The sequence below is a fragment of the Akanthomyces muscarius genome, chromosome 3 (assembly GCF_028009165.1).
Source record: "Akanthomyces muscarius strain Ve6 chromosome 3, whole genome shotgun sequence".
NCBI lineage: Eukaryota > Fungi > Ascomycota > Sordariomycetes > Hypocreales > Cordycipitaceae > Akanthomyces > Akanthomyces muscarius.
In genome coordinates, this window is record NC_079243.1 from 2682187 (window position 1) to 2709551 (window position 27365).

General features: G+C 52.4%; 10 protein-coding genes across 11 annotated transcripts; 5 read left to right on the forward strand and 5 right to left on the reverse strand.

Moving 5' to 3' along the window:
• Window positions 1-673: 673 nt before the first annotated feature.
• On the reverse strand, window positions 674-2542 carry LMH87_002229 (uncharacterized protein; the record flags this gene model as incomplete). The annotated part of the gene is made up of 3 exons (XM_056193647.1): window positions 674-796; window positions 870-1914; window positions 1989-2542. 3 exons carry the CDS (start codon window positions 2540-2542, stop codon window positions 674-676), a joined length of 1722 nt encoding a protein of 573 aa, XP_056050662.1.
• A 534-nt stretch (window positions 2543-3076) lies between these two features.
• On the forward strand, window positions 3077-4343 carry LMH87_002230 (uncharacterized protein; the record flags this gene model as incomplete). The annotated part of the gene is made up of 2 exons (XM_056193648.1): window positions 3077-4185; window positions 4253-4343. 2 exons carry the CDS (start codon window positions 3077-3079, stop codon window positions 4341-4343), a joined length of 1200 nt encoding a protein of 399 aa, XP_056050663.1.
• A 1963-nt stretch (window positions 4344-6306) lies between these two features.
• On the forward strand, window positions 6307-7635 carry LMH87_002231 (uncharacterized protein; the record flags this gene model as incomplete). Its single annotated transcript, XM_056193649.1, has 5 exons — window positions 6307-6670; window positions 6752-6821; window positions 6898-7206; window positions 7270-7386; window positions 7455-7635. 5 exons carry the CDS (start codon window positions 6307-6309, stop codon window positions 7633-7635), a joined length of 1041 nt encoding a protein of 346 aa, XP_056050664.1.
• Window positions 7636-10009: 2374 nt separating this feature from the next.
• Window positions 10010-11403, forward strand: LMH87_002232 (uncharacterized protein; the record flags this gene model as incomplete). 2 transcript variants are annotated; one of them, XM_056193651.1, is made up of 6 exons in its annotated part: window positions 10010-10130; window positions 10191-10381; window positions 10441-10513; window positions 10585-10605; window positions 10673-10711; window positions 10850-11403. In XM_056193651.1, 6 exons carry the CDS (start codon window positions 10010-10012, stop codon window positions 11401-11403), a joined length of 999 nt encoding a protein of 332 aa, XP_056050666.1. The 2 variants fall into 2 exon arrangements, with proteins under 2 accessions (XP_056050666.1, XP_056050665.1); XM_056193650.1 differs by having other exon boundaries at window positions 10837-10868.
• A 981-nt stretch (window positions 11404-12384) lies between these two features.
• LMH87_002233 (uncharacterized protein) lies at window positions 12385-13007 on the reverse strand (the record flags this gene model as incomplete). Its single annotated transcript, XM_056193653.1, has 2 exons — window positions 12385-12903; window positions 12957-13007. 2 exons carry the CDS (start codon window positions 13005-13007, stop codon window positions 12385-12387), a joined length of 570 nt encoding a protein of 189 aa, XP_056050667.1.
• A 773-nt stretch (window positions 13008-13780) lies between these two features.
• Window positions 13781-16640, reverse strand: LMH87_002234 (uncharacterized protein; the record flags this gene model as incomplete). Its single annotated transcript, XM_056193654.1, has 3 exons — window positions 13781-13788; window positions 13851-16431; window positions 16605-16640. 3 exons carry the CDS (start codon window positions 16638-16640, stop codon window positions 13781-13783), a joined length of 2625 nt encoding a protein of 874 aa, XP_056050668.1.
• A 1431-nt stretch (window positions 16641-18071) lies between these two features.
• Window positions 18072-18790, reverse strand: LMH87_002235 (uncharacterized protein; the record flags this gene model as incomplete). The annotated part of the gene is made up of 4 exons (XM_056193655.1): window positions 18072-18133; window positions 18210-18266; window positions 18321-18503; window positions 18589-18790. 4 exons carry the CDS (start codon window positions 18788-18790, stop codon window positions 18072-18074), a joined length of 504 nt encoding a protein of 167 aa, XP_056050669.1.
• A 2394-nt stretch (window positions 18791-21184) lies between these two features.
• On the forward strand, window positions 21185-23177 carry LMH87_002236 (uncharacterized protein; the record flags this gene model as incomplete). Its single annotated transcript, XM_056193656.1, has 4 exons — window positions 21185-21741; window positions 21910-22194; window positions 22246-22484; window positions 22537-23177. 4 exons carry the CDS (start codon window positions 21185-21187, stop codon window positions 23175-23177), a joined length of 1722 nt encoding a protein of 573 aa, XP_056050670.1.
• A 340-nt stretch (window positions 23178-23517) lies between these two features.
• LMH87_002237 (uncharacterized protein) lies at window positions 23518-24531 on the reverse strand (the record flags this gene model as incomplete). The annotated part of the gene is made up of 1 exon (XM_056193657.1): window positions 23518-24531. The coding sequence occupies one exon, from the start codon at window positions 24529-24531 to the stop codon at window positions 23518-23520; it is 1014 nt and encodes a 337-aa protein (XP_056050671.1).
• Window positions 24532-25147: 616 nt separating this feature from the next.
• Window positions 25148-27013, forward strand: LMH87_002238 (uncharacterized protein; the record flags this gene model as incomplete). Its single annotated transcript, XM_056193658.1, has 3 exons — window positions 25148-25554; window positions 25609-25702; window positions 25760-27013. The coding sequence occupies 3 exons, from the start codon at window positions 25148-25150 to the stop codon at window positions 27011-27013; spliced, it is 1755 nt and encodes a 584-aa protein (XP_056050672.1).
• Window positions 27014-27365: the final 352 nt, after the last annotated feature.

Genomic DNA, 27365 nt, shown 5'->3' on the forward strand with positions numbered 1-27365 from the left:
TTATTGATTTCTGCCGCGTGTCTGTGCTATTTGTTCTCCAGGAGCAAGGCGTGAACACTGCACAAGATGCACAGAGTGATGTGCAAGCTTTCCTCACAAAGATTTCTACAGCGAACTCTGGCACTGGCGCAAAGATTACACAAAAAGAAGCTTCTAATATTACTATTGGTAATGGTGGCTCTATTAACCTTGTCGGTTACAGTATCGACCTTGGAAATGGGCTTGTTGGAGGGGCAGGAGCTAAAGCCGGGTGAGAGTTTGCGAAGGGCAAATGCACTCGCGGAATATAACCCGTATTGTGATACAAACTGCGAATGGAGATGAAAGGACGAACTCTTGCATAAGGATTGGAATGTACTGTTTTTATTTCGTTTCTGCCATGACTTGTTTTATAGCCGCGTAAGCGATGATAGCACTGGCGTTGACTAGCTTCAGACAAGATACCATACTACACTTGTTGCAAAATTTCAGAAGATAGCCCTCACTGTCCTCACTGTGTATGGCGCCTTTGATTTCAATTCAGGTTCCTTCACACAATACCTGCCCGCCTCTAGAGCATCCGGTAAAATACCAAGCCTGCTCTTGTGGTTAGTTGTACGGCTGCAGACCGCTCCTTGCCTGGTTAATTTCATCTAAATTGTTGCTGAGTTTTTCTTGATCCATTTGTGATATTTTACATTCTGAAGACGCCGAATTTGGTATCTCCGGCCTTGACTTCATTCCTACCGCCCATAGCAGCCTTGAGACCGAGTCCAAGGTAATGCCTGGTATGTTGCGGGGGGATAATTCCGTCATCCTATTCCATCAAGGTCAGCGTATGCTGAGTAGAGAGGGGGATGATAGCTGTGATTTCTCTTCGTAAAACTTACCCAAAGACGAGCAGAAGAGAATGTTGCATCACTCTCGCGCTCGATTCTTGCTCGGAGTTCTGGGTCGGCCTTTTGTCCAACGGTTTCCATGACAGCAGTCAACTGCTCGCCGCCCATGACACCGACACGAGCGTTGGGCCACATCCAGAGGAACCTAGGGCTGTATGCGCGGCCGCACATGCCATAGTTTCCCGCACCGTAGCTGCCGCCGACGACAACGGTGAACTTGGGCACGTCGGCGCAGGCGACAGCAGTCACAAGCTTGGCGCCGTGCTTGGCGATACCCTCACGCTCGGAAGCAGAGCCGACCATGAAGCCAGAAATGTTTTGCAGGAAGACGAGAGGGATACCACGCTGCGTGCAAAGCTCAACAAAGTGGGCACCCTTCACGGAGGAAGAGGCAAAGAGAATACCGTCGTTGGCGATGATGCCAACCTTTTGACCGTAGATTTCAGCGAAGCCAGTCACCAGGGTCGTGCCGTAGTCTCTCTTGAATTCGGAAAATTCGGAGCCGTCGACGATGCGTGCAATAATCTCGCGAATTGGCATGGGCTTGCGAAGGTTGGTGGTAGCAATGCCGAGGAGCTCCTCGGGGTCGTAGAGAGGCTCAGAGAAGGTCTTGGCTGGTGCCTTCGTAGCGGCGGAGCGTTCGGGCCAGTTCAGGTTGCTGACACTGCGCCGGGCGAGAACGATAGCGTGGGCGTCGTCAACAGCGAGGTAGTCGGTGACACCAGAGACAGAAGAGTGCATTTTACCGCCACCAAGGTCCTCGTGGCTGACGACCTCGCCGGTGGCGGCCTTGACCAGGGGAGGACCAGCAAGGAAAATATGGCCTTGTTCCTGAACAATAATGCTCTCATCACTCATGGCGGGGACATAGGCACCGCCAGCTGTACAGGGGCCCATAACGACGGCGATCTGGGGAATGCCTTGGGAGCTCATGCGGGCTTGGTTATAGAAGATGCGACCAAAGTGGTCGCGGTCGGGGAAGACGTCAGCCTGGTGAGGCAGGTTGGCACCACCGCTGTCGACAAGGTAAATGCAACTACGGACGCGGCAAGTGTTAGCGCGATTGAGTGACCGATCACAGGCGAATACTGGCACGGATATTTTACTTACGGGAGCTTGTTCTCTTGAGCTACAGCCTGAGCACGAAGGTGCTTCTTGACAGTGATAGGATAGTATGTGCCGCCCTTGACAGTGCTGTCGTTGGCGACAATGACACAGGTGACACCCTCGACAACGCCCACACCGGTGATGATACCACCAGCGGGGACCTCGGCCTCCGGATAGAGCTCGTAGCCAGCCATTGGCGACAGCTCCATGAATGTTGTGCCGGGGTCAATGAGCGCAGTGACTCTGTCACGGGGCAGCATCTTCTTGCGAGCGAGGTGTTTAGCGCGTGCCTTTTCCGAGCCTCCCAGCTGGATCTTGGCAGAGAGGTCCTGCATCTGTGCCATGACGTCGCCCATTTGCTTCTGGTTCTCCTTGTACTCGTCTGACGAGATGTCGACATTGCTCTGGATTCTCGAAATGGCTGCTGCCTGGTGCGGCGAGCTGAGGTTCGCGACGCTACGCGCCTGGCGGTTGAGTCTGGCGGCGGCGGTGGATTGACGGCTGATCTGACGGACGAGGCGCATCGCCGCCTGCTGCGAGGGTCGCACGAGGGACATTGTTCGGGTCGTGACGCAAAGAGGGAAAAAAGTTGAGGACGCAGGTAATTTGCTCCGTGCAGAAAGCCCTTTTAATCGACTGATGCACCTGCTTCGTCCTTGTGCTGTGCTTTCTGGGAGATTGAACCGAGCGAGGGAGAGGAAAATGTAGTGTTTCGCACGCAAACGGGGACGCAGCTTCTAGTAAGAGGCTCCTTAAGCCGAACCCATCGCGGCCGCGAAACCTGGGGTAGCCGGGCCGCCGCTACAAGCCGCATTAAGCCGACACGTGAGCCGTCTGAACGCACTCGGCCGCCATAATCCGGGGAACCGGCACTTTTCTGGTGGCCAAGCCAGGATCTGGTATTTCCCCTTCACATTGCATTTTTTCCAACCTAGACTTTTTCTCACTTGCACAGTTGTCTTCTGAGAGTCACCTCTTTCATTCAACCCAAAACCCGACCGTGCGAATCTACAATGTCCAGCTTGAAGGCCCTCAGAGTGCTGGCACGCCCTGTCGCCAGGCAATTGCGTCCAACTGTCACAGTGACGTCTATGCAGTCCCGTCTGCACTCGTCTAAGCACCCCAAAGGGTTCGAGGCGCCTACCACGGAAGATCTGGAGGAGCTCCGTGAACGTGTCCAAGAATTTACCCGACGCGAGATCTCGGAGGAGGTTGCTGCGCACACGGACAAGTCTAACGCCTTCCCTAATGAGATGTGGCAGAAACTGGGTGAGGCGGGCTTCCTGGGCATCACAGCTGACGAGGAAGTCGGTGGACTGGGACTGGGCTACCAGGCGCACTGCATCGTCATGGAGGAGCTCTCGCGCGCATCCGGATCGATTGCGCTGAGCTACGCTGCGCACTCCCAGCTCTGCGTCAACCAGCTGCAACTCAACGGCTCGCCGGAACAAAAAGAAAAGTACCTGCCCGGTCTGATTGCCGGCACCAGCATCGGTGGCCTGGCTATGTCCGAGTCGGGCTCCGGCAGCGACGTGGTCAGCATGCGAACGACTGCCAAGGAGGCTGATGGCGGCTACGTCCTGAACGGCTCCAAGATGTGGATTACCAACGGCCCCGACGCCAATGTCATTGTCGTTTATGCCAAGACGGAGCCTGAGAAGGCCTCCAAGGGCATCACCGCCTTCATTGTCGATACTACCGCCAAGGGCTTCAGCTGCGCGCGCAAGCTCGACAAGATGGGTATGCGCGGAAGCAACACTGGCGAGCTCATGTTTGACAACGTGTTCGTGCCCAAGGAGAATGTTCTCGGTAACATTAACGGTGGTGTGCGCGTACTGATGGAGGGTCTCGACCTGGAGCGCCTGGTGCTCAGCGCCGGCCCCTTGGGCCTTATGCAAGCCTCCCTCGACGTCGCTCTACCTTTCAGCCACCAGCGCAAGCAGTTTGGCCAGCCGATTGCCCACAATCAGCTTGTTCAGGGCAAACTGGCCGATATGCACACCAAGCTCCAGGCTTCGAGGGCATACACGTACGCGACGGCTCGCGCTGTCGATGAGCAGGGCAAGATCCGCACCGAGGACTGCGCTGGTGCTATTCTCTACGCCGCCGAGCGTGCTACGGAGTGCTCTCTGGACTGTATCCAGCTTCTTGGTGGTATGGGATATGTGGAGGAAATGCCGGCGTCGCGCCTGCTGCGAGAGTAAGTGCTTCATATACCTCGCCACATTTGACTCGCTACCCGTTGGCTAACAATTGCTCCCTTTTAGTGCCAAGCTGTACGAGATTGGCGCGGGTACGTCGGAGATTCGACGCATGGTCATTGGTCGCGCTTTCAATAAGCAGTACGCCAATGTTTAAGGGATAGAATAACAGGCTGGAGCCGGGGTTCTGAATATTGGCACACTGGCTAACGCACGAAAAAACACTTATAGAAGATATCATCATGACTGGCGTACAGCGGAGGCAGACATGATCTGCATGTATACTTTTTTTTGTTTCAATTGACGCATTCAAACAGATGACTTGTATGCGAGAGCTGCACTGTCTTTGCGAACCGCACGTGTGTGTTGGACAGAGTTTTAATAGGGACGGGGAGAAGCTTGCAAGTCCTCGAGAAAGAAAAAAAAGTTTTGGTCTAGAAGGGCCACTACAAGCCACCAGAGTCAGCCTCTTCGATTTAATTCTGCTGCCTGGAAAAGTGGAATGTCGGTACGGGGGAGTCGGCGATAGTGGCCCGCCTCAGCCGACCAGATAGCTGCAGCTGCAGTCGCCGGGCTGGAACCGAGAGCTGTGTCTATGGAAATGAAGGCATCGTGGAGGCTGCTTCTCTGACAGCCCGAGCAATTCGGGCTGTTGCTGGACAGAAGATGCGGAATACGTTGTCGTCGTCAGCTGGAGGCATGATTACTCTCTGGCGCTGTTCTAAATAATAAAGTGGTAGATGCAGTGGAGTTTGGCGAATTCCGGAAGCCTGGTTGCCCCGTGATTAATCGATGGTGGTTTGGATCACCGCTGACAATTCTGACAAGCACTAGATAACCATTGCCCATAATTCCTGTACAAGCTTGGCTTGGCAACAGGATAATTTGTGGGTGAATATATGGATGTTCAATTATGGCAATTATCGGACATACCGGGAGAGCCGCATGGGCCGTAAGGAAGGGCACGTCTGAATACCGGGGCTCTGGAACAAAACACTGGAGAACCGCAGTTCTGCTTTGCAGCCAAGCAGCGTAGCCAGGTGCCAGCGTGACGCAGTTACTGAGTAGCTTCTACTGTAGGCGTTGTTGATTGCCAAGGGCACTATAGTGTCGTCTACTCAGCTCTGGAAGGCAAGCCGGTATTAGTAGGTAGTCAATAGTATCCCATCCCAACTGTCTCAATTCGTATCCACACAACCATGGCTCTGTGGTTGCTTCGGAATACCGTAATGGGATGACCACCACATTGTCAGTCAGACCGATCGTTGGCAGGAGAAGTGAAGTCAATCCTGCAAAGCAAGGTCGTCGTATGCTTCTTTATTGCTAGCTGATTGATCCCCGTTCTGTACTGGACAGTGCCACTGCGGAAATTCTTTCTGTGACACCTTCTCGACCTTTTTGAGCTGGAAGCTCCAGTCACACAGCTTTGCAGATCAGCACACACTTGACACCGAACCCGCCCAAGATCAAAAATTTCAAGAGGCATGGGCGGCAGGGTACCTTTCGTCTCCGCCCCGGGCCTCCTTTTGCGGAGCGAGCAGCCCACTGGGAGGGGCGTGTGTACCAGATGTACCAGATACAGAGGAGCTCTAGGCGTGCAACTCATCACAACTCCATAATAAAAGCTCTCATCGTGGACTGGAGGGGTAGACGAAGCAAGATGCTGACCCCAGTACACGCTGCTTCCTGACAATTTTTCCCTCTCTGCGACTAGCTGCGAGGGCAAGCGGTCATCGGAGCCCTTGACATGGAGAACGTGTACTCTCAAGGGCCTTTTTCTGGGGCCGGGCAAATGCATGCTTAACTATAATTGTGGCCAGCCAGTCCTACTTTGCTCCCCGGATCTCCTTTCTCCGTCTTCCTTATTTTCTCCCTCTCAATTGAAGTCATCTACTTTCTTGTCGTCGCTATTATACTTCAGCCGTCATTTGCGTTGTTTACTCTTCGTCCCCCCGCCGACCGCCTCCGCGTCTTCGTCGTCAACGATCTGCGCTAGTCTTTTCTTGAAGCTGCTTGCTGATTCACCCCTCTAGCTCTGCATTGAGCACAACACGTTGAATTGGATCAGTTCGGGCGCCTTGCTGCTCAATCGACGTGACCCCAAATTCTAATCACACACAATGGCCTCACGCTTCGCACCGCTCGTGCGCAGCGCTGCACGCCGCTGCGTCGTGGCCCGCCCGGCGTTGGTGAGCCAGACGCCCGTTACCCTTCGAGCCCTCCACGACGGGCCACCTCGTCGCAACAAGCCTGGCAGCCATTCCCAGACCGACTCGGACATCGAAATCCCCTTTCCTCCCGAAGATGAGCTCCCGAGCGAGCCCGTCCGCCGTGCGGGTGGTCAGTACGTAAAGCCGACTCTCCAAACCTTTTCCCTTGACAAGAATGTCGGTCTCGTCACTGGAGGTGCTCGAGGTTTGGGTCTCGTCATCGCCCAGGGCATGGTATACTCTGGCGCTGATGTCGCCCTGGTTGACATGAACAGTAAGTCTGCCCGCGAGATAATTCATTGCCCTGCGCAAACTATTTGTTTTCCTTCGCGCAGTCTCGCTGACCCATCTATAGAGGAGGAAGCTGAGAAGCAGACCAAGATCCTCGTCGAGGCTTTCATGAGAGAGAATCCCAACGCGGAGCGGTAAATTCTGACTCCCTTTTCTGGAGCACTTTCAGCTCTTTCTGCAGTTCACTCGTGCTAACAAAACATGGCGCAGAGTCCCCAAAGTCACGGCTCACTTCTCTGACGTTTCGGACCCCGCCTCCGTCGACGCTTGCATCGCCGAAGTCATCGAACAGCATGGCAAGATTGACAACCTTGTTACATCTGCCGGCTTTACTGAAAATTACGAGGCCGTCAACTATCCCATTGATCGCCTGCGCAAGCTGTGGGCTGTCAATGTTGACGGCACCTACCTGTTTGCTACATCTGTCGCACGCCATCTCATGGAGCGCAAGGCGCCCGGAAGCATGGTCCTGATTGGCAGCATGTCTGGCTCCATTGTCAACGTTCCCCAGCCTCAGACGTAAGACACGCCTTGTGTATTAACAAGATTAAGAACGAACGTGGACTAACAATATACTACCAGACCCTACAATGTGTCCAAGGCTGGTGTTCGTCACCTCGCATCTTCCCTGGCAGTCGAATGGGCTGATGCCAACATCCGAGTCAACTGTCTGAGCCCTGGCTACATGATGACTGCATTGTGAGTTGTTTCTTTTTGAAGGGATGGATGGCCAACGAATTTGATTTCTAACACGAGTTCAACTATAGGACGGCGAAGATTCTCGACGAGAACCCGGAGCTCAAGAAGAAATGGGTGTCTCTGATTCCTATGGGCAAGATGGGTGATCCCAGCGACTTGATGGGACCGGTTATTTTCTTACTCTCGGAGAACAGCAAATACGTCAACGGCATTGACCTCCGGGTGGACGGAGGTTACACGCTCACGTAAATGGGTTGCTCTGCTGAATGAGAGCGCCTAGAATTACCGGTTATAGAGGTGGCGATTACCATCAACATAGTGGAAGGAATATATATATGTGCCGCTGAGAATGCCACCTATGCCGGCACATGGAGACACAACTGATATTTGGACCACGTAATTCTTTGAGAAAAGGGAAACACAATGCAAGTCCTTACACGTGACATGTGTGATGATGAGAAACGCAATTGTATTACGGATACTGGTTACGGCGATCGAGGCTGGCAAGGGTCTACGCACTGCCACACCCAGCATCTACTTGTAGGAGTTTGGGGCATCCCCCCGCGGTACCACACAGCATGAATATAACATTCCCTTCTAGAACAACGCGACCGTATGTCTTAGTATACGACGCGGCATTTGGTTTATGAAGTTGCTCACCGGGAACTGCAGGCCGATGTTAGTGATCAGGCTGTTTCATGAGGGTCCGTAGAGCGGCGTGATAAGAATACTCTCCTGTGAATCATGGCGCTGCTGAAGCCAGGCTTGCAGACTTCCCGGCGGACTTTTCGTCACGAGGTAGACGCCCGTCCAATCCCTGTGTAGCCCCTGGCCTGAAAAGGGCCGCGTGATGCGTTGGCCTGTGAGACCGGTTGGTGCGCTTCATTGAGTTAGGTATTGGCTGGCGCCACATTGTTCGTGGCTGCTATTTACTTGAACTAAATATGTCTGCCACCGCTCCAGTCTCAACATACTGATACCAATCACTTTCCCTCTTTTTATGCGCAGCCAAAAGAAGAAGAAGAAGAAGAAGAAGAAGAAGAAAGGCCTTGGTATTTCGAGTCGTTATTGTCCAAGACGGGCTTTGGCAAGAGCTACGGTTACCTGCGGCGGTGTGGTTACAGGCTGTCCCTTGTACTCGGCACCGACTGGAGTTATTGCTGTGACGCAGCCTCGGTCTATGGACCAAGTATTTGATTTGCTGCTCGCATGGCAGTTGAGAGAACAATGGGCGCTAGCAAGTTGTGTAGTATCAAATAATATAAGAGTGCGTGCGGGTGGTTGCATGTTCCGCTACGCCACATGATTCCTCCAATCTGGTAGTTTCTTGGACGAGGGCAGCGGTGGATGACGCTCGGCAGCAAAGCCTGCCTGCACGAGTAGATATCGAAGTAAGTTGAGACCAGATTAAATTTAGTATTGTAACCATCTGTGTACCAGTACGGTGCGCTAATCATGATAAACTGGGCGGGTGACCCAAGCCGGCTGCTTTTATGCTAACGAGGGTATGAGCACACCACCCACTCACTGTATCCGTGATAACTACCAGTGCGGTAGGTAACTGACTAGTGAAGGCTTGTGGCCTGTTAAATAGGTACCTACCTAGGTACATACTCAATATGTAAGGTAGAGTGCTAGGTACCTAGGTACGTAGGTAGGTATCCATCTGGGGCACTATTTTAGCGCGCAAGGCCGCTACAGCACATGCCCTGTCGAGCTTTTCCTCCTCGTTGGGTCCAGGCCATGCATGTGCCGGGGCCGATTACGAGTGTCAATCTACCTACCCACCTAACCTTTTATTATTAGGTACGTTACCTACCTATCCATGGTTGGCTCGACTGGTCCTTGTTCCTGCGCCGTTCCGCCATCGTACCTGTCCGTGTTGCAGTGCTTCACTTGATAAGTCAGAGTCGGCGCGCGCCCTCAACGCCCTCAAGTCTCCACCCACTCTCGCTCGGATTGCCAGTTTGCCAGTTTGCCAGTGCCAGCTCCTGCCCAGCTTCGCCCTCTCCGGCCGCGGCCCTCGACCCTTGACTTTTGGCACTCATTCACTCGCTCCAACCTGCCCATTCCAACAACACCCAATTGGCCAGATTTGATTGGATTCAGTCTCCTTTACACATTTCCCCGCCGACCTCGTGTGCTCCGGGCAAGGCGGCACAAAGCAATTTATTCATTACACCCGTACTGCAGCGTATTGGTCGCCGCTTCGATTTACTTTGTACCTCGCTGGCCGTATCCTGGTCCCGCCGAAAAAAGCCTGCTGCTAGGGCTGCCCTATCCCGGACCTCGTGCTGCGCCGACTCTCTCCTACCTTGGGCTCAACACTCGAGGCCGTCCAGGCCGCAAAAGCCTGAATCATCGCTTTTCTCTTCTTTGGAAATGATAATTTGAATATTGGCTACCGTCAAAATCCGGACTATCGTAACAATGCATCTCCGTCAAGCATAAACTCGACACTCGCACCTCACTGGGTATCCGAACCTGCGTTTAAATCATCTGGCTTCACAACAGCGCGGCGGTGCCGTCCGACCCTGGTCTGCCGGCGCCTGGAGATTGGATTTATTCCTCCCTACTCTTTCGCTTCCACTCACATCTACTTCGACCCTGCATCCTCCTCGCCATGGACCCCCCCGGACCAATGTTGCTACCCAAAGGCATCCTGATCAACTCCAGCACCGTATACGACGAAGTAGCTGGCTATTCTACCTTACCGGCAGACAAGGTGCGCCAATTCTGGCATGGTGAGCTTTATTCTCAGCACAACCATCATACTGCCACGTACTTACATACTTTATTTCAAGTATACACCACAACGAACAAAAAGCTCAAGGACCCCACCGCTCGCCGTCTGGAGAACTTTTGGTGGCATGTCTGGGGCAGTGACCGGTCCAAACTTAGTGGCCGTGTTCTTGCCCGCATATTTGAGGACATTTCTCTTGGCCCAACCATTGTCCCACTTAGAGGGCCTCCAAACCGATGGGAAGGGCCAGACGTAAGTTGTACCATGTATCGCTTCTCACCCCGCCGGACCTCCAGCTGACCTGAGCGCAGGCCCCTCCCTTGACAATTGATATGATTGTGGCCCATTTGCAGAGCAAATTCCCCGTCAAAACAGAAAATGTTGGTGCATCGACTCCAAAACACAGTGGAACATCTGCACGAGCATCCTCTGCCACCACTCTCCGTTCATCTCAGCTGCCTCCTATTCTCAAAAAGGTGGGCAGCTCGTCCTCAAACGTTTCCAAGCATACCGCTCACTTCATCTCGCCTCACGAATCTGCAGAGGAAGACGGCGTAGAAAGCGATATTCCATCATCAGGAAGTACGTTCGCCAATGGCTTTGGCATCTCCGGGCATGCATTCACCAACACCCAAGCAAATGCGCGGGGAAACGCCATCTCTCTGAAGCCACAATCATTCACGGCGACCCCTGAACTGACTTCCAAGCCATCTACGACAGGAAAGCAGCCCATTCGTAAAGAACCCTCTAGCCTGTCAGCACGGCAAGTGCGGAGTGGTGGTCGACCCGACACCGAGGTTACCGATGCTGGCTGCTTGCAGACGAGCATAGCAATGCCCTGTGCGGACAGCGTCACACAAAACGACCACAAAGCATCATCAAAACTTTCAGCTCGTGAAAATGTTGCCCTTGGCAAGCAACCAATGATGCGCCGGTCGCAGTCGAGTACTGTGCCAGACCGACCCAGGGAGCTGTCCATGACCAAGCCAAAGCGCTCCCTGTTTACCGAGGCGACTTCTTCGACCACCAATGTGGCGGCACAAGGAACCATCATCGACCAGGCTGGAAGCACAAGACACTTACCTCAAATATCAACCTCTAGCCTTGCCCAAGACGATCATATGAGCCCACACGGAGGTTCTTCGGCATCCTCTTTACTAGAATCTCGCTTGACGCCAACGCAACCAAGCAGCTCTGCCGCTTTACCTTTGGGGCGTACTAAAAGCCAGCTTACTCTGCTCCTGGAACGTGAAAAAGAAAGATCGCGCAGTTGAGGCATGCGCGACTTCAAGGGCTACGACTGACCTGGCCAGTGCATGCTAATGGGGTCTAGCTCCAATCCATGTCGGTCCGACATCCTCACGACATCTATAAAAGCATTTAAATTTCTCCATGGCAAACAAATTAGTATATAAATGGATTGGAAAACGGAACGGAATGCATCAATGCGGCGTTTATGTGAGTATATTAAATTTGAATCGTTACTTACGAATATGACATCCTCCAGTCAACTGTGAGCTGAAGCGTGTACATCGCACGTGTATGTGATAAACCAAGTTTCGTAGGCCCCGACTCTGGGGCCCCTGGCTTTGGTTGTAGACTTCCAGCTTCACTCGTTGCGTTGCGATTATGTTGCAGTATTACACAAAATAACATTAAGCTATCGTAGCAAACTAGAAAGTCGAAAATAGTCCAACTGATCGCAGACCTTCGGGAGTAATATATTATGTAGGTCCACAAGAACAAACACTGTTCAAAACACTTCTCTCCTGCGCGCGATCCAAGCACCTAAAATGAGACAAAAGTCAAGTTTTAACAATAATTCAACCCTCTGTAATATAATCCACAAACAACTATAACAGACGTGCAAAAACAAAATAGGACGCAAGTTCGTGCCACCCAGGGAAAAGAAAGCAATTAACTTTTGTCTTTATACAAATAAGACATTTCCCCCCTCGGAATACTTGACCCATCGCACACGACAAGATATGACGATACATGTTCATATCAACAAGGCGGTATATGAATGAATGACAGATGACGACGAATCGGGGCGTTAGCATTGGGAAGCCGAGTCCAATGGCTTCTCGCCGGAGCAAAAACATGAGAAATGCAAAGACGAGCAATGAAAGGAGAAATGGATGTACCATACTTTGGTCATGAGAATGTATGCTACCAGAAACGGCCACCCGCGCCAGTGTCCATTCCATGGCAGTTGTTGGTTGCAATGCTGTTCAGCAGCAGACGGCAGGTCTCTAGTCGTGCAGTCCAAACATTTTACGGAGTGCGCCAAACTTCTTCTTCTTCTGCGGGACAGCATCTGTGATCAGGTCATCGTCCATGTCGGCGGTGTCGGCTGGCACCATGCCCTGTGATGCGCTACGTCGTCGCATAAACTTGGATTTGTTGGAGCTGGTGCTGACGATGGCTCCTCCTGCGGTGGATGGGCGCTCTGGTGAGTGCTGGTCAGCTCCGAGCCCAGTCACACCGGGCTCGGGAAGTGGCCAGCTTGGGCCGCGCCTGTGCAATGGAGTGTTGCGAAGCGCATCGAGCTCCTCTGGACTGCGCTCAAGGTTCGTATCTTGACGAGCAGCACTCTCCGACAGCTCGCGGGTTATTTTGCTAGAAGGATCCTTCTTCCGCCTTAACAGCGAGATGAAGCTGCCGCGTCTGGAATGCCGGGGACGGAATGACTGGTCATTATCATCAGACTGCGGAAACGGCACCAGGGGTCCGCGACCAGAGCCTGGTTGATGCAGCGAGTTTCCAACAGCCTGTGCTCGTTTGGGCTGAGTGACAACAGAATTATCAAGAATGGGAGACTCACGTCCAGCACGAGCGAAAGGCAGATCGATGGCACTTGAGGTGGCACGAGCATTTGGCTTTGTACGCAGCGACTTAGGTAGACCTTTTCCCTTGGACTTTGTTTGCGGTTCGTCGTCTTCGGAGCTGGAGTCGGCAAAACGACTCTTGAAAATGTTCATGCTCGTGGGTCTCTCATCCTCATCACTTGAGTCACCAAATCGACTGCCATTCTTTCCCTTCTTCGATTTACTGGAGGTCGCTTTCCCAAATCCGGGCATACGCCTCCTGGTTGGTGGGTCGGCTGACTCGCCACGAAGAGACTGGCGCATGCGGCCTGCGCCAAAACTAGCGCCTGACGGGAGAGATGAGACGGAGTCTCGTCGTGCTCCCATAGCAGGTGGTGATAGTGGCCGCATGCCGTCGGACGTGGCTGGTGGCTCGCGCATGCTGTCTCGCATTGACTTGCGGAACTCATGTGTGCCAGAAGAGCCAGCCCGCGCACGTGTAAAGCTACTTTCGCTTGAATCCGAGCCATGTCGGCGCAAATTTGTCTTAATTCCCGGCCCACGTGCCGTAGAAGCAGCAGAAGGGGAACCGTTCGCCCCCAGACTTTGGGTGTGCCTCATGGAAGAAACAGGGTCTGCAGGCGCATGGTATGAGGCAGGACGATTGTTCACATTCAGCGAGGGGCTGCCTTCCGAGCTACTCAAATCCATCGAGTTGTGGCGAAGTGACCGTTTGATGCGGGGAGTAGAGCTTTGAGACGATGTTTCGGTGAAAGGCTGGGAATTAGACGCTGCGCCAGCGGAAACGGGGCGCTCTGATCGCATAGACTTTCGAAGGTTGCTACCGAGCTTTCGGGGATCAGATTTCGGCGCTTCGCTATACTGGGTATCTCTCATTGATTTTCGCATACTGCTGCCATTTGCGTTGGTTGGTGTAGACTCAGGAGTGCTATCGTATGGCTGGATCGTGCCTGGAGCGATTTGGTACGATCGATCTTTCGTAGGCGTTGTAGTTTGTGTGTCTGCCTTGAGAGACTTGATCTTATCAATTTTCGTTGCCGTAAGCTGATCTTCGTGCTCGTCCTCGCCTTCCTCCATGGCTTCTTGTTCCAGCTGTCGCCGCTTTGCAGACGAGAGACTCTTCCAATAAGCCTTTGCGTTCTCCCAGTCGTCCGGGAGGTCGCTTCCATTGTTAGGTCCGGCAGCTTCAGGCTCTTTTTCTTCAACGACTAGCTTGTCACTCGCGCTCTTCGCCCTGGGTGAGCCAGCTGGGCTTTCTAGAACAGCGTCCAAAGACAAGAAACCATCGCCGTCTGGCTCCGTTATCTCTTCGTAGGCATCGCTGTACATATCCGCTTCTTCCTCCTCTTCCTTAATATCATCCATCTGTAAGCTGGCACCATGGGTATGAGCATCGCTCATCTCTAGCTCTTCGCTACCCGAAGAGCTATCATAGTCATTCGTGTTGACGGTTGCTATATTCTCGAGCTGTTCAGTTTGCGGCTGGCGAGGGCTGGCATGTGATACAGCTATTTCTGGCACTTGGCTTTCGAAGGTCTCTTTGCTTTTGGTCGCTGCACCATTGACGCCAGTGCGAGCAGCGTTTACTTCAAAATCCGAGTCCTCGTCTGATGTATCTTCCATGAGGCCGTCTTCTGAGCTTGAAACTTCCTCTTCCTTTTCCACAACTGGGACAACAGTTGGCAAGGGCTCTCGCTGTTTGGAGGTATTGGGCTCGGCAGGAGATGCAGGAGTTGCCGTTGAAGCTGATACAGCAGCTGCCGGAGTTTCCGCCTGGACAACATGCTCAGGACGAACCAGCGGTCTTTCTTCTTGCTCCTTCGGCTTCTTCTCCCGCACACTGCCAAAGCTAGGAAGGGTGGGTCTGGGAGACATAGTTTCCTCTTTTTCAACAGAGATAACGTCCTTTTTGCTTCCCTTTCCGACGATGCTGTGCCACGACTTCTTCGTCTGCGGACTGGAGCTGGCAGCCTGTTCGGCTGCATGTTGTGCAGTAGGCTCGCTCACGACAACTGCACTGCGATCATCCCAGCTAACTCGAAAATTCTTCTTGCGGGCGTCATCATTAGGGACCAGGGAGCCAGGAACTCCAGAGGTGTCTGATATGTCATCAGGAGGCGACACGGCTCTAGTAGGGCTGGCATGCTTCAGTGCAGATTTGCGAGGGGAAAGTGATCGTGGAGGTGGCTCATGTCGTACGAGCAGTTGGTCTGTTGAGGCTGCAAATCTGGCAGATCGAGCGGGGCTCTCTGAAGGTTCCCTTGAGGCCACGACGCTCACTTTGGATTTCGTATTTGGCGAAGGAGTGGCGCCATTCGCGTTGCTAGAAGACTTTGCAGTCTTGGTCACATTAGATGGCTGGGTAGTTCTGCTTTCTGGAGTTGCCGAAGGCAGTTCCACAATCGACTCTGCCGAAACAGAGTTGCCGGTGGTCTCCGTTGCCGCTAACCCGGGCCCTTTTGAGGTAGCTGGCTGAGATTGCTTCTTCTTCTTCTTCTTCTTCGATTTCGGCTTCGGTAGTACAGTACCTGCCTCGGGTCCAATATCCTGGCTCAGGTCCGGCTCAGGTAGTGTCTTGGATGCCAGCTGCAGCTCTACTTCGCCAGCTTCTAAAGCTGGTGCTTTCGTTCTCGCGACGGTGCCACGTGAGAGATGAGAGCCTGCTCTCGACAGACGAGGCTGTTTCGGCTCTTTCGGCTGCTTTGGCTGCTTCTTGATCTGAGGTCTTTCTCCAACTCGATCATAGTCTTCTTCGTGTATGGCTTGGGATCGGGCCTCCAGCTGCACTCTTGGCACCATGCGCCGAGAATTTGGGTCGTATACCAAAGTTTGATCCTCAAGTTGCAGAGATCTTAAACTGCCAGTGGGCGAGCGTAACCTTGCGCGAGGATACGAAAAGTTGATTGATGGGCTGACACTCCCAGGTCTTGGTTCGGATGGGGCGCGGACGGAGGAGAGTTGAAGCTCCGAGGCCGTCCGGCGCACCGTGTGCAAATCGTGGGCGGTAGCAGCGCCAAACCATGATCCTTTCTGACCATCTCTCATTTTCTCGCTTGCTGTGCGAAAGTTTTGGGTTTGCAAGCCGGGGCCACCTTTGCGCGAGGAGCTGGTTGGTCGAGACAGAGGCTTATAGTTGTCGGTGTTGGGAATACTCGGGATGGGAGGCGCATCACGAGGCATTGGCGCCGGACTACGGCCTGGCGAAGGCGATCGAAATGTGCGCTCCATCATTGAGCCAACACTCGGCGTCCGTGTCAACTCGAGTCGCTTGCCCGTGGCAGAGGATACGGATGGGCTTCGCCGTGAGAGCCGTTTTGATTGTACATCGGCCACATTTGTTGGGCTTGTCGGTCGGGACCTTAGTGCAGCAGCGGCCGCCGCGGAGGAAAGGGAGGCATCGGAGGCGCGACGCATGAACGCCGAAGCGGCGGCGGTGGCAGCATTGGCATTGGCAGTCTCCTTGGTCAACGGCTGCGGCGAACGAACAACATACATGATTAGCGATACTGGGTGGCTCTGAAGGTGATAATGAGGGGGGGAAATCAAATCCGGCAAGCTAGGAAAGATCGTTGACGACTGAATGGTAGCCGGTGTACCAGAAAAGTTTAAATTCCACAGAGGTGCTAGACAGGCACGTAACTTACCTGCACTGGTGCAGCATGTTTGCGCTTACCAAACATGACGGGCAACTTCGCCGCACGGGAGCCTTAGGCGGATTAGATGCAGACGGGCATCAGAAGGTGAAGAATATCGATCGGCGGTACTCTGAGGGAGATGGTGACAGAGCGAAGGGGGATATCTGTAAATCTGGGCTTACCGAGGAGCGCACACTGCAGGGCCAGTCAAGGATGGAGCTTTGCCCAGTTTTCCGGGGACAAATTGAGAACCACTGAAACTCAGGCAGGGGGAGCGCCAAAGGCCGATGACGACACACAGCCTCCCAGCGCAGAAATCGATTCTGGGCTGGCTAACCAGCAAAGGCAACCTACTAACGTTAACGTAACCACTAGGCAAGACTCCTGCTCCACTTTTCAGTTGGCTCGCCCGCGAAGCTACGCCGCAAACCAGGGAATGCTGCCAACTTTTCCAAGGCCATGCCCGAAACCAGACTGGTTCGCTCGACTGCGTATTAGCTTTTGTCCTCCGTCGTCTTCTATTAGTGTGCCAGCTAGCTTCTCGCCGGCATACCTGCCCGTGCTGCCCAACTAACCTAACCAAGCCTTGGCATTGCCTCGGTCGTTTGGATTCCCCTGAGTTGTTTACGCGTCCTGGTCCGCTGTCGCGCTTCCTCGACTAAACAGGTCGTTAGAAGTTATTGGCTCTTTGTGAAATCTGCAACTTAATTTGGCAGTTCAGGGGACGAATTCGGAAGCCTTCGATCGAAGCCTGCATGTTCTCGGCATAGCATTGCGAGGAGCTGAGAGCACACTTGGTCCAAACACGCGTCGTAATAAGACAGCATACATCCAGGGCCGACTGATGCAGCTATCTTTTTGTCCCATTGCTTCTATTCCTTAATAAAATTATTCTGAGAGACCAGCTTTTTACCTCGCACCATAGCTACCTGATTGCGTAAGCTCCTGGCACACAATTGCTCAGCGACAAACCAAAACCTCAGAGTAATTGTCTGCGTATCCGAGTCGCACTTCCCACCAAGCCGGCCCGCTTTGTCCACACTAGACACGTTCAAGCTCAGGGTACAGGAAATTCTTCTGACAATGAGCCTTTCCCATGCAGCTCCAGCATGTCAGGAGGGTCTCGAGACCGGAAGTCATCAAAATTCTCTTCATATCCGTCTTCCGACTGGGTGGAGTGACTGTGGCTGGCCTCGATAACAGTTGCCCCTGTTACAGCGTGGCCTTCTGATACTTGGTCTTGACTTTGAGATTGCGTCCCCTTGGTCACTTTATTGCCCTTTCTTCCTTTCCGGCTCTTTGCTTTGGCTTTTTCCAATAGTCGTCGCCTGTCCACCTCTTCTTGCCGAAGTCGCCGGTCTTTCAACTCGTACTCGCGTATCAATGCCTTTGGGGGCCTGCCGAATATACGTTCGTATTCGCAGAACTCGCATATCCAGATGTCTTGCAGCCTCGGTGGGTCGTGATGGTAAGCGTTTAGAGCGGCTTGTCGGCGAGTGTGAGCAGCCAGCATGAGATCCTTCTCCAGCTGGCGGCGGCTATCGTTTCGTGACCTCCTTCGTTCTTCTCCAGCGGCTTTGCTGTTTGATATCACGTCTGCTGGCGTGTTTTTACCATAAGCCAGGGGCTCTGATCGCGAACACTCGGCAGAGCCGCCCGCCGGCGGGTTATCTTCAACCCAAAAAGTAAGTATTTAGCGCTACCGCAGTATCCAAAGGGACATACCATGCCATGATGCCGGCCCAGTCACCTGTGATCCGCAGGTGAAGGTGAACTTGGAGGCCATTAGTGTGGTTTTTCCAGAGTCGGAATGTTGTCGTAGCAAGCTATCCGCGTTCTCTTGGCCAGAAGGGGCCAGTCGTTCTGCGTTGGCTATAGCATTTGAAATGATACCGCTTGTTCCACAACCTGCAAAAATACTGTCAACTCTTGTTCCAGGCATCGAGGCTCCTGATAAGAGGTGGCTTGAGGAGTCATAGTCAGCAGTGCGTACCGTTGTCTGATTGATGCAGCCCGGTCTTCGGCGGCCTACTCGGCCATGAATTATTCCCGTCGGTTAGAGTCCTTAAAGGACTCCTGGTATGCAGTGCGCGACCTAGTCTACCGCGCCCAGAACCAGATATTCCATCACTGTGCATGGACAGTGATCCAGACACGTCGAAGGCAGATGACGTCGCTTGCTTTCCACCAACCATTCCACTTCCTAGCTCCAATTTTTCAACAGACCCGGTGCTGACGACGAAAGAACCTGGTAATGTGGTATCAGAAGCTGACGGAATCTTCCGTTTCTTCTTGTTGTTCGTGCTCTCCAGTGAGTCGTAGCCATCAACTGACGAGGCAGCCGAAATGTTTTGGCCCAAAGTGGCTCCTTGATCGACTGGTTTTTTATATTTGGTGTCTTCTGGCGAAGCAGGCCGCAGCTGTGTTCCAGTCGTAGAAACGATAAGCGCCGTAGAAGCGATGGGCAATTGCTCGTGCTTGTAGAAACTAGGCGAGTCCTGATCGTCGGACGTTCCGGTTGATTGCCTATGGTGCTCCCTGGTGGCTTTTTGTAAGTCATGTGGCGGCCCTCCCGCGTTGTGAACTGGGTAGCAGAATAAAGGAATTGTATCGACAGTTGTAGGGGGGTATTCAATCCTTTCGATAGCCCCGGGCGACAACCTCTCTCGAAGCTTTCGCTTGGGGAGCGGCCGAATAGGCCTCTCGGGGAAAATAGACGGTACTCTGTCGGATGGCATGCTTCGAGATGTCCTTCCTACTATAGAATATGTCTGTTAGCAGGAAAATGTTGCCAGAATACGCCAGAATCGAGTAAGAAATTTGCCCTTTTGTTTCCAGAACCTCTCTCGGATGTTTCTTGGTATCAGCACTGTCATAGTGCTAGCTGTGAAATTTCCGGAGATATTGTGATCCTCGCGGAAGTGGCCTTCCTTGGTATTCTCGTGGAGATCTTACCCTGCAAACATTGTCGGTATCCAGCAGCAAGTTCGGTGTCTAGACGCAAGCGCCGCAGCAAAGCTGGGCTATTTGGCGTCGAGCCCGCAAGGCGCCCTTCTGACTGGCAACAGCACTTTCTCGGTTCTTTCTTTGGAGAATGTGTTCGCGTCGGTCGAAAATGACGGCCTTCGTGATCGTGAAACAGCAGGTCTTAATATGCTAAGCTTGCACTGTGAATAGTTAGATGTAGGCTTCGTCTATGGCCAGACTGATCCGCATTCCCACCCGCGAAAGCACCGTCCGGCATTTCATGCTCGCAAGTTTGTCTGTAGATAATTCGAAATTGGAGGGCGTTACCTATTTGGTGACTTAAAAGAGTATTTATCGAATTTCAACACCACGGTGTAGCGCCAGGTAAGCTACTGATCGACCGTAGGCCCCAGGATTCGGATTATGCTGTTAGCACAAGTTGTCGAGTAATTATGGTCAGATAAGGGGCGTCAATGTCGTAGTTCTCTATAAAAAGAGAGAACGGTGAGGCTGCAGCTGCTTTTTCTGAGCAGCGCTTTCTTGAATGTAGTCGTTAGGCATACACTGCTGCCACAAGCTTGTGGATAAGGAGGCGTGCCACTCGCAGGGCAAACACTCAAAATTAGGTAAGCAGCCCATTACTTACAAGTGTTGACAGCGTCCAAACTATCCTTAAGATAGATGACAAGCCTTGCTAATATTAAGATTAGGCAAAGTTCTTGTCACCTTACCATTCATTCGAGTCTCCATGGTGGTTGCTGGCTTCATGGGTAAGCGAGCACCCGTCGTTTGTGCAAGTGTGTGAAAGCCGAGTTGCGCCAGTGTGGTGATTGATCTGAAAGAAGGCCTAAGTTTGTCGTGAGGTGCGCTTTAAAAAACGCAGAACTAGATTTGGATATGAAACGGCACTAATGTCTCCTTTATGCCAGCCGGAATATTTGTATTTGGGGGCCTTTAGAAATGTAGATGAGTCCGGCTATTCAAATTGAGGAGAGGTGCCGCAACTGTGTGGTGGTTTTTGACCAGATCGCACGTCTACCAGCATGATACAGTAACTAAGTGCAAGGTTACCTACACCTGGGTACGCTAGTGTCTGGGTGCGGCGACCCCGCTGTGCCCATGAACGTTACCAACCTAGGTACCTAGGTACCTACCTACCTGGCTGGTGGCTGCTTGTACCAGTACCTACCTAGAGGCATGAGGTTCCACAGGTAGGCACCTAGAGGCAAGTAAGTAGGTAGGTACGGCGCGCCATCTTCCACGCCTAATCAATTCACCACCTCCAACACCTTTTGTTCCTACAGCGTGAGCCATTCTGTCGCTACTACGACGGCCGCAATGACATTCTGCTCGGTGGAAAATCTGCATTGATTGAACAGTATCCTCGGCAACAGTTTTTCTTTTTTGCTGCAACAGCGTGCCCCCGACTTTTGCCGCCCCGCGACCGCTGCAACACGGCACAACCGCGAGTCGCACACAAAATAGCACCATTCAGTCGACACATCAAGGGTTCTCCGGTGGACAGCTGCCTTGCCGCCGTGCTTTACTCATATTTCACTTGATACAGTAGCCTGAATACTTCGTTCACGCGCCAGCGCGCGCGATAGCTTCTTGTGTTTTCAATGGCGCCTCCGTCCCCGAGACGTTCCTCTCGAGCTCGCGCCGCCCACCCCCAATCACAACAATCCTCTTCTTCCGGCGTATCCGTTCGCTCCGAGAGGAACACGCGATCCCTTCAACGACCGTCGTCGGATAAGTCTACCCCGAGCGCCTCCCTGTCTTCGGAGCCACTGGAAGATCTTGAAGAAGGCCCGATGCCTCGCCGCCGAAGACGCGGACTCGACGACGGCCCAGAAAAAGCGTTACAGAGCGGTATCATGGACGGCATGGCCAATGCGAGCGATGACATGCAAGATGAGGAGGATGAGGCCGTCCGATGCATCTGTGGCTCAGAGGACTACCCGGGGCGGCCGCCTGTGGACGGCCCTGACGCAGAACTATTTGCATCAGTAGACCTTACTGCAGAGGATGTGACGGGCTTCTTTGTTCAATGCGACATCTGCAAAGTTTGGCAGCATGGTGCCTGTGTGGGAATCTTCAGCGCGGAGAGCTCGCCTGATGAATACTTTTGTGAGCAATGCCGACAAGATCTTCACCATATCACCATTGCAAACAACGGGTATGTTATGATTCTCGATCTTGACCATGCATGAACACTGCGCCTATCGCAATTGCCATGGGCACGTCTCTCGCCATTGGCCCGTGCTTGAGCCATAATTGCCAGGTGAACAGGGCATCAGTGATCGCCATGGGTCGCTAGTTTCTTTTGCTAACCACTCTTCTTTAGACAACCATATTCGAAGTATTTGCCTTTGCATCGACAATCACGGCCGACTTCTCGTGCAACTTCAGTGCTCAAAGAAGGTGCAAAGTCTCCCAAGCTCTCCAGCAAAGCGTCACGAGCCGAACTAGCTCTTCAAGCTTCCAAGAGACGCTCTACAATGAACAGTCGCGACGCGGCCTACGACGATGAACAGCTTCTTCGAGCGATCGAAGCGAGCAGAGAAGAAGCACCACAAGATACAGAGGCGGGGAGTCGCCGAGCAAAGCGTGGTCGGAGTGACAGTGAAGAGTGAGACGGCTCGTCTACGCTTCTTTGATATGTAGCTAATAATACTAGCAGGAACCAAGCAAGCGTGAAGCGCCAGCGTACCACATCGCGGTCTGCATCCCCAGCAATGGAACTTGTTGCCGATCACAGCCGGGATGGTTCCGATGATGATACAAGCACGAGGAGCGGGGCCAAAAAGAGTCGTTCTCAAAGATCAACTAAGGAGAAATTGGAAAAGGACGAGAAAGAACGTCAAAGGCAGGAATCTGCGAACAAACGAAACAATCGCGCTGAACGACGCCGTGCCGAAGGTAGGGCAATTGCGGCGCGAGTAAACATCTGCATATGCTAACTTCCTGTCAGACTCTGATATATCAGAAGAGATGTCCCTGGCTCCGGCTAAATCGGCGGCGCCAAAGGATAGTGAGCCTCCATCAGCTTCTGAGCCACCCCCTACCTTGGCCAATGCGCCAGGAACACCGCCACCAACAGGTACCGCGATCAGCAGCTCACATAAACGTACGTCAAAGAGCAATCAGAAACGAATCAGAGGCAAAAATCAGTACACGAAAGATCGCGATGAGAATGAAGAATCGCCTGCTCGCTCAGTATCTCGGGACATCCAGCGAACAGCAGAAGATTCGCACCCTAAGTCTCCATCGAGCGACACAAGACAGAGCTCCAAATCTAAATCTGCCGCTGCGAGTAAAATGACGATGCTGGATATGAAAAGAAGGGTTGCTGCGATTATGGAGTTCATATCCCGCACACAGGTTGATCTTGCAGCAGAAGCAGCCTACCAAACGAGTTCAAGTTCTGGGGAGGCTAGTCCAGAGAAGGCATCGGTGGACGCTAGGAGCAGTGCCAAAGGTAGCAGTGGCGCCCTCAAGGGTGAATCAGCAGACGACTCTGTAACTGACAAGGAGTTTCGGGATTTGACGTGCGTGGAAATGATGGATGTTTTGACCAGGGATATGGTCAGATGGCAATATCACTATACGTAGTGGAGCATACACAGTTGGGTTCCTCTCCTTCTTTTGATTGGATTTGCGTTGGTCTGTATCTACCTTGATTCAACTGCAGCGCCGCAGTAGGCTTCCAGTATGGAAGAGCAATGAGAGACTATCAAAAAGTCACCTTTTCTGGGGTCGTTTCGTCATGCCAGTATCTTTCTTCGGGTCGAGATGGGCTTTGATCCTGCTTTCCTTGATCTTTCTTTCATACTGGCCGTCATGCATGGACATGAAATGAGGGAAATACACAATATATTACAGCTCATAAGAGTCAAATATCGAAAGCCGGGGTATACAATACATTCTATAATGTGGCATCGTGCCTCGCACACTAAGTTCCTTCTCTGGTCTGTTTTCTTTCCATCTTCTGCTGCTTTTTGGCCTGGCTCATGCTTTGAGATGGCTGCTCAATGTTTGCTTGGTGAGTCAAGATGCTAGTTTCGGAAAGATCATCCAGCACATAGCGCCCAAGTTTTCCTTCACGCCACTGTGAAAGTACTCTCGCAGCTGCTTCAGGTATATTCGGGACGCCTCCTGTCCTCAGCTTCCCATCCTTCTTTGCGACAGCAGTGAGAAACTCGCCAATGTCGTTTGTTGGCTCACAGTACCGCTTGTAGAGTGTGGGGTCCCGCCGATTCATGGTGTAGAGAAGGTAGTCTGCCAGGATTTCATCGTGTATCAGTCCTTTCTTAATACCATGAGCCAAGGCGACTTTGATCATGGTTTCCCCGTCCTCGACATAAGGTTGAAATATCCCCGGGGAATCCATTAAAAAGACTCCGCCGCCGACACCCCCTTTATCTTCCGACGGGACGATACGGACAGCGGTCCCAATCTTGCGTGTTACTCCAGCCTGATCGCCCGTCTTCGCAGCTTTGGCCACTTTGCCCGATATACCGACATTGCGAAGGGAGTTCAGAAGTGTGCTCTTGCCTACGTTTGGCATGCCAACGACTAAAGCCCGCAGGCCGACCAAGGAGTCAACGGCACGCGCGGAGTCTTTGAGTCTCTTGAGTAGCGCAGTGGTTGTGGCTGGCTTCTGTTTGTCCCAGAACACAGCATTGTCTCCATATATCCTCTTCAGAGTCTGACGCGCAGTAGTGCTGTCGGTACCAAGGTCAGATTTTGTGTAGACTACAATGCGCTGCCGTCCTGCAATTGCTCGCTCGAGACTTGGGTTTTGTGTAGATAACGGTAGCCTGAAATCTCGGCATTCCAATACGATGGATATATTTGGGAGGATGGTTTTGATTTTGTTGGCCCCAGCATGGTGATGGCCCAGGAAGTATGTTTTTGGAATGGTTCCAGGAATTTGGAAAGACGATCTTGGTATGAACTGTGCCATGCTATGGCTAGTATGGCAAAACTGTGGAATATATTTTGCAATTTCTATCCCACGTCGGCATCGCGGTCAAGTATTGGTGTGCTCCGGTAAGTTCAGGTGCTGTTTCTGCTCCTAGGGAGTGTCTGTGCTTGCCTACCTATGAGGGTCCTCGGCCAGGAGACAACGGCTCTGGAGCGACGCCACGTGCCGATAAGATTGGCTCCCACTCATCATCCGAGCTAATGAGGAATTGCACGTCACTACACAGCTTTGCTGACAGAACTGCTGGCTATGCATGTACAGGTTGCACAAGAAAATCGTGTGGCTCGGGATTTCGAAGATCACTGCGTTCCGTTAATTGGGATTGTTAGCCTGCTTAAAAGAGTAGCAACTCATTCCGACGCTGTGGAATGCCTCGACGAGCATTGGCTATGGTTAGCCGCGTCACCTGAACCTCGAAAACTTGGTTTTTGCAGTGTGGCGCGCCATAGTTCTACTAGAGGCCGCTCCAACAAAATTAGTAGCTCAACGCTTGGCAAGTTGGTGCTGCACTTGACCTCGCGCATGCCTTCGTCAGGCACCCTAGATTTCTTTTCCTCATTTCCCACCACTTGCAAGGACTTGGTTCATCGCGAATATGGCACGACAGGGCGATAATCAAGCTGCTGCCCGCTCTGCTACAGCACTGAGCAGTGGTAATGAATTCGCCTCGGAAGAGTCTGGCACTGGTGGGGTACTTGAGCGCCGGGGGCTTGAACAAGACGTTACACCACCAGTTGCATCGCGAGCTCAGTATTTCGCCAAGGGCGGACGCCTGCGTCCCTTCAGGCTCCTGAAGATCGATTTTCGGAACCTTAGGAGTAGATACGTATCAGACTGGACGATATTCAACCAGCAGATTGTCGCCAGTGCCATATATATCTTCTTCACCAACATCCTGCCTGGCATTACTTTTGCCAGTGATCTATACGTCCTCACTGGCAAGTCATGGGGAACAATCGAGGTTGTTTTCAGCACTGGGCTGTGCGGCCTTGCTTTCGCCTTGTAAGGCTTCAGGCTGCTTCGAAACTCGCCACATACTGACGATTGCTCAAACAGACTTAGTGCACAGCCACTGTGCATCCTAGGCGTTACCGGGCCGTTTTCTGTTCTCGCAGAGAACATATACAAGCTGTGCAATGAGCACTTCCGCGTACGTCACATCGCTTGGAGCTGTTACTGTAAACCTGAAATTAAATTCCTAGAACAGGTTGATTTTCTGTCTGTCATGGCTTGGTCGCTTATCCATGCTGGCTGGATGCACTTCCTCTTGGCCATATTCAATGCCCACGACTGGACCATGCAATATGTAACGCATTTCAGCGCCGACATATTCTCACTTCTGAACAGTGTCATCTACTTTCATAAAGCAGCTCTCGAGCTGAAGCGCACACATTCCCAGGTATCTCTGGCAGCCTTCCTGTATGCGGTGATCGGCGCGTTCGGTACCTGCATTTTAGCCGTCCTCCTCTCAACGGCAAACTCATGGCGGCCCTTATTCCACCGCTACGTCCGACTAGGTCTGTCCGAATACGCTGCAGCAATCTCAATCATCATATGGATAGGCATTCCGCGCATCGGGGAGCTTGCTTCTCTGGATCACGAGCGCCTGGAAATACAGACAAGCTTCCGGCCAACCAATCCACATCGCAAAACGTTCTTCGTCGAGTTTTGGAAACTTCCTGTAGGGTGGATTTTTCTCTCCATCATCCCAGGAGCCATTATAACAGTGCTTTTCTATTTTGACCACGAAATCAGCAGCATCATATGTACTGTCCAGCGTTACGGTACTCGAAAGCCCGGTGGCTTTGCATGGGATATTGCTCTGCTGGGTATCACAACGATACTCTGTGGAATTCTCGGAATTCCGCCTGCCAATGGGCTTCTACCACAGGCGCCATTGCATTCGGAATCATTGATGCACGACGTTGAGGTCGAAGATATCAATACGCATCAAGGAGACAACCCGCCAAATAAAGTCTCCAGAACATATGAGCAGCGGTTTTCTCCCTTTTTACAGGCAGCTTCCATCATGTTGTTTGTTTCTCCACCGTTTCAGAAAGTCCTGGGATTGACCCCAACATCTGTGCTCGCCGGCCTTTTCATGTTCATGGGCTACCAGAGCCTCGCCGTCAACCCAATACTTCAAAGGATTGGCTATCTGCTAACGCCGCCGGCCGAATTAGCACCTCTCGCTACCCACGTGAGTTGGTTGGGAGTGCATTCGTATACGGTCATGCAGATCGTTCTCACTGGCATTATCTTTGGTGTGACCTTGACAGTGGCCGCTCCAGCGTTTCCGTTGATAATCATTGCACTGGTCCCATTACGACTCACACTCATGAATAAGATATGGTCTAGAGAAACTCTGCGCGCGGTTGATGGCTGGGCTTGTCGTCCCGGGAAACCGGAGGACTCGGGTGACGGCCAAGTGGTGTCAATTGATGAGAAATCCGGACCCTAATAGGTAGCTATCCGCTCAGTCACATATAATTTGCTGGGAGACAACGGTTGAGACTAGTGAGCAGGCAGGAGATGAACACCAGCACTTGCTAGTCAGTTAATATTATGTACATAGAATTTTATCATGCGGAACTATTGAGCAGGTGCCGCCAGCGTGACATTGTACATATCAAGCTTCTCCTCGGATTAGTTAGACAGCTGATATCGTGCAATATCGTATAAATCAGTTCAGCCAAATCTTGGGTTATTTGACTGCCATCTCGAAGTATTTGCGTCGGTAAAAGGCGGATGCTAGTAAAAATAGAGAAATGACTGTGGTAAGGGTCGGTACTGCCCTACATCGAAAAGGCAAA